Here is a 13,736-nt window from a genome sequence, read left to right on the forward strand (position 1 = left end):
TTTGGCATAATCTGCGAATGCTACAAAATGACAATGCTTCACAAATCATCTTGCAGAATAATCTTGTTTTATTTGACAAGGTATGCTTTATAGAAGACAGTAAAGTGCGTAAGCTTCAGTTGGTATGTATAAGATGAGGCCTCCGTTCTCAGCACCTTTGGGTTTACGGGTAGATGCGATTCTGGGGAGATACATTCATGATAAGGATCGTTTCAAATCATTTTAAATAAAGTTTAGCCCATGAAGCGCACACTTATGCATGTACAATTGATATAGAAATAACTCCTTAAAATGTATGCACGTGGTTTATAAACATTATAGGCACATAGCCAAATCCAAATATGGCGTCATTTTGCACTACAAGTTTAACAAAAGCACACACATCAACTCAAAGTCAGCCAATAACATACAAATCACTCATGACGCATCACGTTTCTATGGGAGTCTATTAATAAATTGTATTTTTTGAGCTTTTTACATTTTCTGTATTTCTTCCAATAGACACAGTGGTAGAAACTTGTAGAGAAGGCAAAAAGACTGGGCTAATTATGAATTATTAAGTTGCTTTAATATTCATATTCAGAGCTGAATAACAGAACCGACGGAGGGAATGAAAATGTTTTGATGTAAAATCATGCATATCTTCTATAAATTATTAAATAAAATGATAATTACAGTATTTAAAGAACAAACTCCGCCCCAGCGGGCTATTAAAGCTGATTGTGCAGCCCACATAGAATTAGCATCACCTACAAAATAACAACCATCTTCTTAAAGGAACAGTTCACCCAAAAATAGAAAATTCTGTCTTCATTTACTCTTACCCTTTAGTTGTTTCAAATCTGTATACGTCTTTATTCTAACGAACACAGAGAATGATATTTGGAAGAATGCTTGTAACAAAATAGTTCTTGGACCCCCATAGACTGCCATAGTAGGAATAATGACTTTTTGTTTTTTTTGTCTGTTATTTTGAAGAAAGTAGGTCAGCAAACAGTTCTGGGGTCAGGGGTTAAAGCAAAAAATCTTGCGCCTGAACTTTTTTTCCAGAGTTGCGAGAGTAGACACATACGCAGGGTTATTTGTCAAACAAAAAGAACATTATTTGACCATTATTTCCCTTGAAACTAACTAGTAACATGCCGTTTTTGAGCTTCTCAGACAGACGTTTCTTAAACTTTGATGCTATGCCATGTGTGTTTGGATCACAGAATGACTCGAAAGAAGTGGGGGGCATAATTATAACCCACAAAACCAGTTTTATCCAATTATGGTATATAAAAACATAGTTTAACATACCAAATTCATCATAATAAAAATCCTACTTTTTAAAAAGAAAACAAATAAGACTCACATTTTTGTCCTATTGAGGGTGGCATTTTGAGAGAAAAATAAAGTGACTAGATCTATGATGAATTTTGTACTCTACTAAACTGTTTTGTGCTCTAGTAGTAATTTAATCATTAGTTTCATAGGTATTAATGGTGATGATATGGCACAAGTCACATCCACAACACGTAACTTTTGTCTACCACTGTAATGTTTCCTACTATGGTAGTCAATGGGGTTCAAGAACTGTTTGGTTCCAAGCATTCGTCCAAATATCTTTGTGTTCAACCAAACAAAGAAATGTATACAGGTTTGGAACAACTAGACTAGAGAGCGAGTAATTCTTGACAACATTTTCTCTTTTGGGTGATCTGTCCCTTTAACCTTATACCTTCCTTATCCAATTGATCAGATGATTGCAAAGAAAAAGACGTCCATCACAAAAAGACGATTCTCAAAAACACCTACACCCCTGTAGCTAGTTATTTCATATCAATACTCAAGATTTGTTATCAGATCCTCTGGCTTCAAAGATATTATTAAGCACCTCCTCCATCAAATCGAATGCATCAAGTCTATGGGCTATAGCTTATGATGACGAGCTATGATAACAATGGCAGCTGTGATTGAGAATATTGAAACAGATTATTGATCTGATTTCTCGGGCCCAGTGATATGAAGGATTGTTTATTGCATGCAGATTCATCTGCAACCGAATGCAACATACAGCACAGTCTATAATAGATTGAAGCCTAGCGAGCGTCCATGTCCTGATTTCGTCTTTACAAGCTACAATGTCAACAACCGAATCTTCGTCTCAATATTCTATACCTACAACATGTATTTATAATGGTACAATATTTACATTGCGCTGCAGTGTAATGATAACATCAGCTGTAGTATCGCCGGTGATGATGAATACTGAAGTGCTCACGTCCTTGCAAACTCAAAATCCAATCCAGTAGCACCACGGAGCCTAAAATCCATCGTGCTTGCGGTCCTTTAAATCTCCAAGTTATAAAAGCATTCGTATCCAAACAGAATATAAGCACAACTCGAGGGTGCACCCATCCATGGCTTTTAAATGCTGTGAGCAAGACGTTGTCTTTCTTACTGATGCTTGGCAATACAGTAGTGCAATTGAAAAGCAATAGTCTCTCGCTCCACTCAGACGCCATTAGTGCTGGGCTCTTGTGTGACCTCTGTGGCAACCGTCTCTTCGGGTGGAGGGGGCTCGGCGACCTCTCCCGTCACCGCCATCCGTATCACCTTCAGCCAGCGCTGTTTCAGTTCTTCGCTTTCGGCTGCAAAGCTATGGAGCGACTTGGATTGGGATAGGCGGAAGCTCGCTGGAGGGTCCGCAGGTCTGGGCGTGTCCTCCACCAGGTAGCCGAGCAGGGGGATGGTGGACTGGGCTTTCACATCCTGCGAATGTGACAGTAAATGTTCATTTGAACGAAACAGAAGTGATGCGCGAAAATGGAAATATCAAGGTTTAGTAAGATGCTGACCTGAGGCGCTCCGTACAAGTAGAGGACTAAAGCTTCTTTCTGGGGAATGACACACCAGACTTTCTGCCAGGGTTTGTTCTTTTCACAGTACTGCAGGAAACCGCACATGATGCTGCTGCCTGAGAACTGAGCTGCTTCAATCTGTGACCAGAAGAAAAAGAAATCATACAAATACACATGTGAGGTCATTGTTAAAATGCTTATTGTTAAACATTTGTCTGCGTCATTTTTCATCCCAAAATTAAAAAACAAAAATGATAGGACCACCATTTTTTTGCATTGTGATTATGACACTGTATTGACTGCATTGTATAAATAACACCAACATTTTGATCTTATGAAATATATACAATGTGAGCACTACCTTTTGTAACTAAAGTCTACTTTCATGTGGACTGATTTTAACAAACAAAATTCATACGGTAATGAGAAACATCTGGTCTGCAAAGCATTACATTAATGAAAACTGGGAAATGCCTGAGATACTGTAGTAAAGATAATGGTTTTAATGTTGAAATTGGTTATTGTCAAACTTGATTCAACATCTATTATCTTTGCAATCTGGGGTGTTCATTAGTCATGAATACATCACAATGCAAAATCTCTAAATGGCCATAAAAATCCAATTTTCTTCACGCAATATGTTTTTTGAGGTTAATTTGACTCTGAGCCTTTGTGAGAGCCATCCAAAGCAACTTTAAGTGGAATAAAACTGAAATTAAAAGAAACCACACATTTCAGTATTTGTGGTAAGTAAGAGCAGTTCAGCAAAGTCTGTCAGAAGTTTGTTCCCATGATGCATCAAGTGACAATTTGTTCCCATGATGCATCAAGTGACAATTTAGAAAAAGGAACACAAATCACAACAAATGTGTTTTTAAAATGATGATCAACACTGTCACTTTGTTCCCTCTTCTAAAGTGTTCCCAAACCAGAATGTTATAACAGCAACGTACCAGAGCACAAATCTCAAAACGTCATTATAAGCTTCGTTATTGTATTATACGATGCTAAACAAATCATTAGTTCATGTAAACTCTATTAGTGAGCAATGTCATAAAAACAGGATTCATATATTATCATGTTTTAATCTGAACGTTTTAACTGAATGTTTGTTATTGGCTTATTAATTATATGTCACCAACTCATCTTACCGTTTCTGAACCCACCTGAACAGTTCGTGCATGTCGTTTTTTCTTCCGTAACTGTATATATAAAGATTACATGTCTCTTTTTCGGAAATACTGCAATATTTTTATTCACACTAAAGTGTGCCGTACACACTTTCTCCAAGCGCTCCGCTGTCATGTTGGTGATAGATCTCAGGTCAACGTTAACAGGTCAGAGGCTCACCTCCAGAATGCCTTTCTTCTTGCCCTCTCTCTCTTCGCCGTCTATGTGACCCGTCAGGACGGAGTAACAGTCTTTGCACACCTTGTTCACCTTATTCCCATCATATTCCAGAGTGGCTTTGTGGTCCGAGCACTTCCAGCAGACGACCTAAACCAAACAGACGTTTAAGCACATGCAATACTTTTCAAACACATGCGAGTCGTGACCAAATGTTTGTTTTGCAGGCTTACGTATCCGCAGGCTCGACAGTGATGTCTCCGGCGCGTGATGGCGTTAAAGGGCTCACGGCATTTCATGCACATGGTCACCTCATTGTCTCGTATCCAGCGAGGGGCGCGTTTTCCCAGCTCTGATATCTGAAGTTCCTACACCAATATATTACCATAAACAAATGTGTACCACTACATTAAAGGAACAGTTCACCCAAAAATGAAAATTCTGTCAACATTTACTCACCCTCAAGCTGATCCAAATCTGTATGAATTTATTTGTTCTGTTGAACACAAAAGAAGATATTTTGAAGAATGTAGGAAAGCTAACAGTTCTGGGGCACTTTTGACTACCAGTGTCATTTTTCCTACTATGATAGTCAATGGTGGACAAGAACTGTTTGGTTATAAGCATTCTTCCAAATAACTTTCTCTGTGTTCATCAGAACAAAGACATGTATACAGATTTTTTGAGGGTGAGTAAATGACGACAAATTTTTGTTTCTTTAATACTCAATAATTCGCCTCAATAAATACCCGAGTAAAATACTACCTTTATTTTAGACAAGCTAAAGCAAGTTTTTTGTGATGCTCGATTTCAGAAATGGTGCAATGCATGTCGCTGTACTGTATAATATACAATTGAATATACTGTATATTGTATGTATACACAATACATGTATTCTGTAAACTAAGATTGAAATATTGCATTACATCGTTTGCCATAATGTAATACACAGTTTAAATGTAAGCAACGTTAATTACATGTGACAAGAAATGACGTCGATATACTGACCGGTACGTCCTCTGCTTCTTTGGATGCCGATTTAAAGGTCTCGTTTTTCTGGTGGAAAATGTGTATTGTTTCCTGGAATGCCTACAATACACAGAATGTTATTGTAAATCATACACCAATCATTTACATTTACACATTCAGCAATACACATTTCATCCAAACTGACTTTGAGGTAGAGATAATGTGCTATATAATGCTTGATATTTCTTTCTTACCTTTATCCAACTCTTTCTATCTTGTTCAGAGCTGTGATCAGTCAAACACATTAGAGAGTTAATCACTGTATATCATTTCAGATGAAATGGTGTCGAGCCCAGATGTTGGTCTGTACCTGGCCTGCAGCTCCAGCGCTCGTTCCTTGCCCGAAACCTGAAATGTGTGAGGGTAATCCTCATTGAACGTCTCCGTCACCTTCATGCCGTCGATGCCAATGCGCGTGCGCACCGTAAACTTCTGCCCTACCAGACTGAATTTGGGAACGCAGTACAGCAGCATGTTGTTGAACTGTGGGAAATATTATAGACAAGATGATTTTTTTTAGGAAGCTCCAGCATTAAAAAGAAAAACTTGACCGTATATTAAGACTGTACTGAAAGTAAAACTATATCAGATATTAAACATACAGTATACATACAGCTTTATGTTTAGTACAATCTTTAAAATATGTCATAGTTCCATATTTACTCATACAATAAATGACAAAATAAAAACCAACGCTATCAAAAGAGTTATTTTGTCCTGACCAGGAAGAGATATCTGTCCATGGCGGAGGTGTTCCTGGCTGCCAGCTTCAGAATATGACCCATCTTTATCAACTCGTTCGAAGCGTTTACAATGTCCTCCTCCTCACCCAGCATCTCATAAATCTCCAGCAATTTCTTAAGGTTTTCCTATAAGAGATGAGGCTCGGTACAGTTTCAATCTACATCAGCATGAATAAAATGGCCTTAAAAAACGATTTTGTTACGCAACTGCCTTTCAAATTTTTTTTTGCAAAGGCATCCTCATTTGCTACAGAATACACATGTGCATTGTCTTCACCAACCAAAGAAATAATATATCTGAGCTGAAAATATCAATTCATTACACAATTGGTATAATTGTATTTGAATTTAAAATTAACAGTTTGAAAATCACTTTTAGAGATTTCTTATTCAGATATGGTAGACTCGCCAACTGACTGCTTTGGATATAAGCAATATAGTGAGAGACACTCACTGTTTTCCTAATGGCAGTATTGGAATGAGTGGCAGCCATGGCAATAATCTCCAAAGACTCTGCAAACAAAATCAATATTTCACATCCGGGTGTCATATTAAAATCACAGCGTGTTGACTAAATGAGCTCTCGCTTTCCGTCAGAACTCACTCTCAGCATCCCGCCGGTCTGTGTGATCCTGAGGAAGTTTCTTGAGATAGTCTTTGAGGAGCATCTCGTACCGCGGTACTCTCTGCACGGGCTCCAGCATGTGATGCTGTAGCGTCAGACTGCCACACACCTCCTGACTCTAAACGCATAAACACACGCAGATGTGAGTCCACAAAACATTCTCACCTGACGTTTTACCGTAGGACGGTACATGTCCAATAATCACCTGGATCTCCAGAATGATGGCTTTGAACTGAGGCGAGCGATCGGTCCAACTCTTCAGCAGCTCCATGGCGTGATCAAAGTTCCTCACGTACTCGCCGTACATCTTCAGGAAGGGAGTGAGCTTCTGTAGGATGTCCCCTATGCGAGGCGTTGACGTCCTGGAGGAAAACAGTGACCTGCCGTTAAGATCATTTTCCGAGACATTGCACTACTAAACAGTGACTGATAGTGAAGTCAGACCATTCCCCCATGCGCTTCTCCAGGTCGGGCAGAAGGAACTGGCTGTGGAAGGCGTTAATGGAGGAGATGTTGGAAAAGATGTTTTTCACCACTTCCAAAGGGAACATGTCTTTTCTGGCCTCTTCCATCAGCTTGGCACAAAACACCTGCACAGAGCGGTCACAGGACTGTGAGTGTATGTGTGTGTACACACTATGTTTAACCTTTTCAGATGGCTATATTGAATAATGATACTCTAAAACTGGCTTCCCGCTCGGGGCCTAAGACTGAGGTCAGTCATTCTGAAAAGAACGTGCAGCCTTGTTAGAAAACTTTAAAAGCTCTTACCTTATCTAATAAGTTGAGTCGTGCGACATAAGCCTTCTCTGTTTGCAGAAGCTCATTTGCTATTTTGTAGAGCTTCTGTTCATTTGTTTCCTAAACACAAGAAAAAGAGATTTGAACAGTGCATGAAATTTAGCGGCATCTAGTGGTGAGGTTGCAAAATTGCAACCAACGGCTCACCGCGCCGCTCACCCCTCCCTTTCGAAGCACTACAGTGGCTGCACAGGACTAAGATGTCGTCACGTTTGTGCTTCTTTGCTGAAGGAGATAACGTATTTAGACTATTTACGAAACGCCTTTGTCCGTTTAGGGCTACTGTAGAAACAACATGGTGAATTCCATGTAAGGGGACCCGTGGTGTATGTAGATAGAAATAGCTCATTCTAAGGTAATAAAAACATAACGCTTCATTATGGAAGGTCTTTATACACCTCTGAAAGAATTCTCATGTCTTGTGAGGAAGCAAGCATATATAACAGCTTGGCACGAGAACTAGTCTCGCGTGGTCTGGAAGCTTTCAGGGTTTTCTTCGGCCAAGGCCCGCCCAAGAGGCCATATGACTGACAGGTAAAGCAACCAATCACGTTTCGTTTTGTGTCGCGTCATGTTTAGAGGCGTGGAAATGTCCCCGCAGTAACAGACAGGTGTACATTCACGAACGTGTCAAAAGTTAACAGCAACAACAATGACTATAAGTTTATGCCGTGAACCTCGCATACTTTTAAGAATGAAGTGTTTAGTCGATCGTGATGAACTCTTATTGCAACCGTTGTAAACACGACGCCTTACTTCTTAGATCAGACGGCTTTGTGTTGTTTCCAGGCGGACCGTTAAAGAACGCGACACGCACGTCTCCCAGAAATCCTGTGAAATTCAACCAAACAGATGACGACTTAGAACGTGCTGAAGTGTTTCCAGAAAAGTCTGCCTCATGCATCAGACGTTTAGCTAACGGTCCGTGGGCGTGACGTCTGAGACTGAGACTACATGAGAACCAATAAGATTTAAAGTTATCGTGATGCATTTTTTGTTTGTTTACATCTCAGTTTGGCTAAATTAGCTTCAAAATTAGATTTTAGCTGAAGAAAGTGATTTTAGCTGAAGAAAGAAAGTCATGTACATGTGGTATGGCATGAGGATGAGTAAATTATGACAGAATTTAAATTTTCCTAATCCATAATTGTCCAACGTGTAATTTTGGGGAGGATCTACTGACAGAAATGCAATATTAATATACATAACTATGTTTTCAGAGGTGTAAAGACCTTACATAATAAAGCGTTATGTTTTTATTACCTTAGAATGAGGAGGGGGAGTGAGCCGTTGGTTGCAATTCACAACCTCACCACTAGATGCCACTAAATTTCATTCTGTAAATTGGACCCAAGAGTATGAGCATCAGATTCAGATCCACAATTATTTATAAACCATAGTTTCCTATAAATTAAATGCCATAACTTCTCAGAAATCTAATATACCTTCCTAAAATACTCCCCAAAACACACAGTTTCCACATTAAACATTCCACAAGATTTTCGAGAGACTCCCATAAGCATCTATCAAGTTTGTCTTCTAACTTTTCTCATGGTGACACTCAAGGTCTTCTTCAAGCCATAAATAATTCACACCGTCTAACATTTTCAGCCTCAAGCTGGTTTCAAGCTAAATTATACAAGACATTTCTGCTGGATTTTGCTGAACTAACACTGTAGCAGCACAATTCTCATAGCTGAAGGGAAGCAGACATAAAGGTCAAGGGAATTCACAGGTTGACTCCCTCTCCATCTACATTCCTCACCTCGCCATAACATTCGGTTTTCCTCTCTCTCCATCACACCATACACACGCACACATTCACCGTCACACATACGCACATACGATCTTCCTGGTGCACTTTGACCACTAACAGCGCTGCTTGTCACGTCTGTCAACACTTTGAGCACACAGTCGATCTCTTCTTATCAGAATCGCCAACCTCAGCTCATAAAAACGACCTTTTTCGACGAACTATTTCAGACGTCCTCTGCCACTTAGCTGATGAAAGTAAGCCATCTCGCGAATTACCTTCCAATACGTTCAGCTCTTGGCACAGACGTCTGCGTTTCAAAACAGGCTTGTTGTTCAAATGCATCCGAGAGGACAGGATATGAAAGGACGAATGAGAGGAAACAAGCACAACCAACAAAAAGCAACGGTGCCTGACTGAGGATCCATAATTCCTATGTATAAAGACCACTTTGTTGGTCAACATCTAAAATTCATTTGTATTCAATGTACAACGTTTGCTTTAGAGGAAATGAAGACCAGGCGTAAGAGACCGGAGGTTGAACAAAACACAAAAACAGCCTCTAATGTCTTACATCAGCATGTGAAACTGGCAGATGAGGCAGTTCATAGATCAGCCAGGCATGAGGTGTCAAATAGCTAATGTCAGAGTGCAGAAAAACAGTTGCCCACTGATACACAACCGACTCTAGAAACACAGTCAAATGCAAACAAACATTTACAGTACATAACGCTAGAGTCGCACAGAAACTAGCAACAGACCGATATATTTATATAGGAATTATCAAAGATTAGTTTTTACAACTGAAGAACGAAAGTCATATACATTTAGGATGGCATGAGCAGGAGTAAAATATGAACGAATTTTCATTTTTATTAATACAAAATCAATTGTTTGAATACTTTAAAGGTCCAGTGTATAAAATTTAGCACCATCTAGCGGTGAGGTTGCGAATTGCAACCAATGGCTCACTCAACCCCTCCTTTTACGGTGGCTAACACAGGACAAAGATGTCATTGCGTTTTCGCTTCTTTGCCGAAGAATGTATTTACGAAATTTACGTTTGTCCGTTTAGGGCTACTGTAGAAACAACATGGTGAATTCCACGTAAGGGGACCCGCGGTGTATGTAGATAGAAATAACTCATTCTAAGGTAAGAAAAACATAACGCGTCATTATGTGAGGTCTTTATACACCTCTGAAGACATAGTTAGGTTTATTATATTGCATTTCTGTCGTCCTCCAAAAATGTACACACAGCACCTTTAATACAATTTGTTTAATAAAATAGCCTAGAAACTGCTCCAAACTCACAAACACAAACAAAAAGCTCTTACCTTCGGCTCAGGCATACTGTCCCCCACAAGCAACTCCTTCTCCGTTTTTATCTCCACATGCTCCTGGCTCCTGTCTATATCCTCATGAGACGCATCTACACAGTTCCCGTCCATACTGTCCCCATGAACATCTCCATTTGGCAATCCGTCTATCCTCACGCCCGAGTCGTCTTTAATTCTCTCCTGGTCTATGTTCATATGGGCTGGGACCCCATTCGGGGGTTTGAGGGCATGACGCGAGCTGTTCCTGGTCGAGCCGGGGTCCTTGGATTGCTCCTTGGACTCCTCCGTCTGTCTCTGGTGGTTTTTGAGCGGCGGGTTGGTGGATCTGTTGACCTGCTTCAGATGTGTGCCCTCCCTCCTGATGTCTGTGTGACTGAGGCAGAGTTAAAGTAGAGACTTTCAGAGACAGAAAACACAACTTTTACGACCAACGGATCAACAGATGAAACTGAGACAAAACAGAGAGAGAAGAGAAAGATGTGTCGTTCTCGAGAGTGTGATGGTGTCAGTGTTAAAAAAACGCAAGTGCAGAAGAAACTTCCTCTGTCTTGCGGGGCCGGAGTGTGTGTGTGTGTAGGAGCCGTGTTTGTGTGTAGGGGCCGTGTGAGTGTGCAGGTCAGGGGAGGAGTCGAGGAAGAGGATAGGAGGAGAATGGGAGGGTGATGAGAGGAAAGAGGAGAGGTAGGACTGCCGAGCGTCCCGTGAGAGACAGCTGCCCTACTTCATGCCAACATGCGCCGAGCACACACATTTACACACTCAGGAGAGCAAGACAGTGCTTCTTTTCAACACAACACCTTCAGATACAGTGCATGCTGGTCACAAATGAATAAAATACAATCAAATACTCATGTATAATGAGCCGGTTATTAGGGCAAAACATCAGAATCCTCCTGAAGAGCTATTTTGATGTAATTACCGGCTGGTTTTATAATGTTCAGCACGGCTACATACAGTACATGGACATTAAAGTGACAGTTCACCCCAAAATAAAAATTCTGTCATCAATTACACACCCTCTTGTCATTTCAAACCTGTATGACTTTCTTTCTTCGGCTGGACACAAAAGAAGACATTTTGAAGAATGTTGTTAACTGGCACCATTTACTTGCATTGGTCTTGTGGCCATACAACGCAAGTGAATGGGTGCTGGCGCTGTGCGGTAACCAATACAATATCTTGTTTTGTGTTCTGCAGAAGAAAGAAAGTCATACAAGTTTGAAATGACAAGAGCGTGAATAAATGATGTCAGAATTTTCATTTTTAGGTGAACCAGCAGTTTAAATGTTAATTTGACAAAACAGACATGTAGAGCATTGGTTGCATGGTCAACAATGCATTTTGCAGGTATTATACAAAAGTTCATTATGCATGATGCATGCCAAAATTGACCAATCAGAATCAAGTATTTTACAGTGCCGCGTAATAAGTATACTTTTTCTGACCAACTATGTTAGGGATGCACTAATATAAAAATTGTGACCAATAATACCTAATAATGTAGAAAAAATGGTCACTCATATATTGTGCATCTCTAAGTAAACTGCATTGTAATGACATTGAAAACTGGACATAAATCATGCATAAACCATGAACAAAACTGAGCAACAATATAACAAGGTTTTTTGGTTCATGCACACAGACACACACACACACACACACTTGTTCGCGCACACACACACATCCTGCACACCTCCAGCTGTTTCCCTGTCTACGGCCCACCTGCGCTTTAGATCAGATAGCATTTCCTGTGAGATAGAGAATGAAGATTTGTATCTGAGGGTATGGAGCACCACAACCAACACTTCAGATTACAGAAGGCTATTAATACACCGGGCTCCAAACCGCTGACGCGTATTCATGTGTGATAGATCTATTTTTCTAGCTTGGGATACAAATCGTGAATAACTGAAATTCATCCGACACAAAGATTAAGCACTGTAGATAGGCAATGAAAGCCATGATAACACCTTTTTATGAAACTGGTGTTTGAAACCATTCAAACTGTCCTAGTCTAAAATCGTGGCTGAAGAGATCTTGACCACTGTTCTGCATGTATATTTGAAAACTAAGCCGTTGCAGTTGTTTAGGGTCATGGACTCATGGCTGTTGCGTAAGGGTTTGTAAGTATGTGGATCAGAAGGCCAGACAGCTGCTGGAGATATCAGAGCCCTGCTAACAGCATCAGCTTCTGCTCTCTTATTGGACACTAAGGGTGCGTTTACACTTGGCATTAACATGCGACCTGTATCTGGATGTTGTCCACATACACATTGAAATGCCAAGTGTAAACGCACCCTAAGCCTGATCACACAAAACACTGACACTACATCAGCAAGAAAAAGAAATACAGGAAATATGCTGAACGCACTTTTTTAAAATAACAGATGACTTTAGTGGATTAAAGCAATAAGAACCAGAAGACTATACATTGCAAGAACATTAAGATCACATATCACTATATGAATGTAGCGCATGGTGTAATTATATAGAATTCAAATCCAAGATGGACGACTGGACGTGCATCAATTTTTTAAAAACTGACTTGTCCAATCAGATCCTGTACTAAATAATAGTATTTGATTGGATGTGCTCAGCGTATTACTGCCAATACACCATAAATTTCAACATAAGTTTATGGTACAAAATCTGTAGTTATATATTTATCACGAAATAAAAATACTATATTGCATATGTATAATAATCCCTAAATACTACAGAAAAGGACTAAATAAAATGAACATTGCTTGGATTATACAGCAAGACATGACGGCATGAGGTATTGTGGCCGCTTTGTTGAATTACAACAGCTTCAAGCACTTTCGAAAACCTTTTCAGTTCTGAGAAAAGTATCAGAACGAAATCTCACGAAATCAAATCTGCAAAAGATTTCTGTAAACAACACAAATAGTAAATCAATCTTACCTGTTGTGTTTAGGTTTATCAAGCACAAAAACGTACATGTTAAATGCTAAACCTTTTCTCCTCACATGGCTCATCTTAAGAAACATCGGCTGGCTGATGGAGTAATGGCTAGCTTCTGCTTTTTAATCTTCCTGTATAACATCAGTGAAGAAGCTAACACTTTCCATAGAGTCATTTAATCACGTCACATAGCACAACATTGATTACAAAACCAATCTTTATAAATAGATGAAAGAAACCCTGACCACCAAACTTATGCCAGCCACAGCTCTCAAATCAAACCAAAGAAGTGTTCGAGCGAGTATATCTAAAAATACACATTATAACATA

General features: G+C 39.7%; 1 protein-coding gene across 4 annotated transcripts in view; it reads right to left on the bottom strand.

Moving 5' to 3' along the window:
• Positions 1-49: 49 nt before the first annotated feature.
• fgd4a (FYVE, RhoGEF and PH domain containing 4a) overlaps positions 50-13,736 on the bottom strand; it is a 39,746-nt gene continuing 26,059 nt past the window's right edge. For 2 of the 4 annotated variants that reach the window (XM_057347439.1, XM_057347442.1), the window contains exons 5-18: positions 10,479-10,854; positions 7,359-7,448; positions 7,032-7,177; positions 6,793-6,949; positions 6,567-6,705; positions 6,417-6,475; positions 5,942-6,088; positions 5,530-5,702; positions 5,414-5,444; positions 5,199-5,279; positions 4,424-4,558; positions 4,194-4,340; positions 2,841-2,981; positions 51-2,754 (exon numbers count right to left, since the gene is read on the bottom strand). In XM_057347439.1, coding sequence (XP_057203422.1) covers positions 2,497-2,754; positions 2,841-2,981; positions 4,194-4,340; positions 4,424-4,558; positions 5,199-5,279; positions 5,414-5,444; positions 5,530-5,702; positions 5,942-6,088; positions 6,417-6,475; positions 6,567-6,705; positions 6,793-6,949; positions 7,032-7,177; positions 7,359-7,448; positions 10,479-10,854 — 2,080 coding nt within the window. In that variant the 3' untranslated portion in view covers positions 51-2,496. Of the gene's footprint in view, positions 2,755-2,840; positions 2,982-4,193; positions 4,341-4,423; positions 4,559-5,198; positions 5,280-5,413; positions 5,445-5,529; positions 5,703-5,941; positions 6,089-6,416; positions 6,476-6,566; positions 6,706-6,792; positions 6,950-7,031; positions 7,178-7,358; positions 7,449-10,478; positions 10,855-13,736 lie in introns of all 4 variants that reach the window. The other 2 variants (XM_057347440.1, XM_057347441.1) reach the window with 2 other exon arrangements.

This window comes from Triplophysa rosa, linkage group LG12 (assembly GCF_024868665.1).
Source record: "Triplophysa rosa linkage group LG12, Trosa_1v2, whole genome shotgun sequence".
Classification (NCBI taxonomy): Eukaryota; Metazoa; Chordata; class Actinopteri; order Cypriniformes; family Nemacheilidae; genus Triplophysa; species Triplophysa rosa.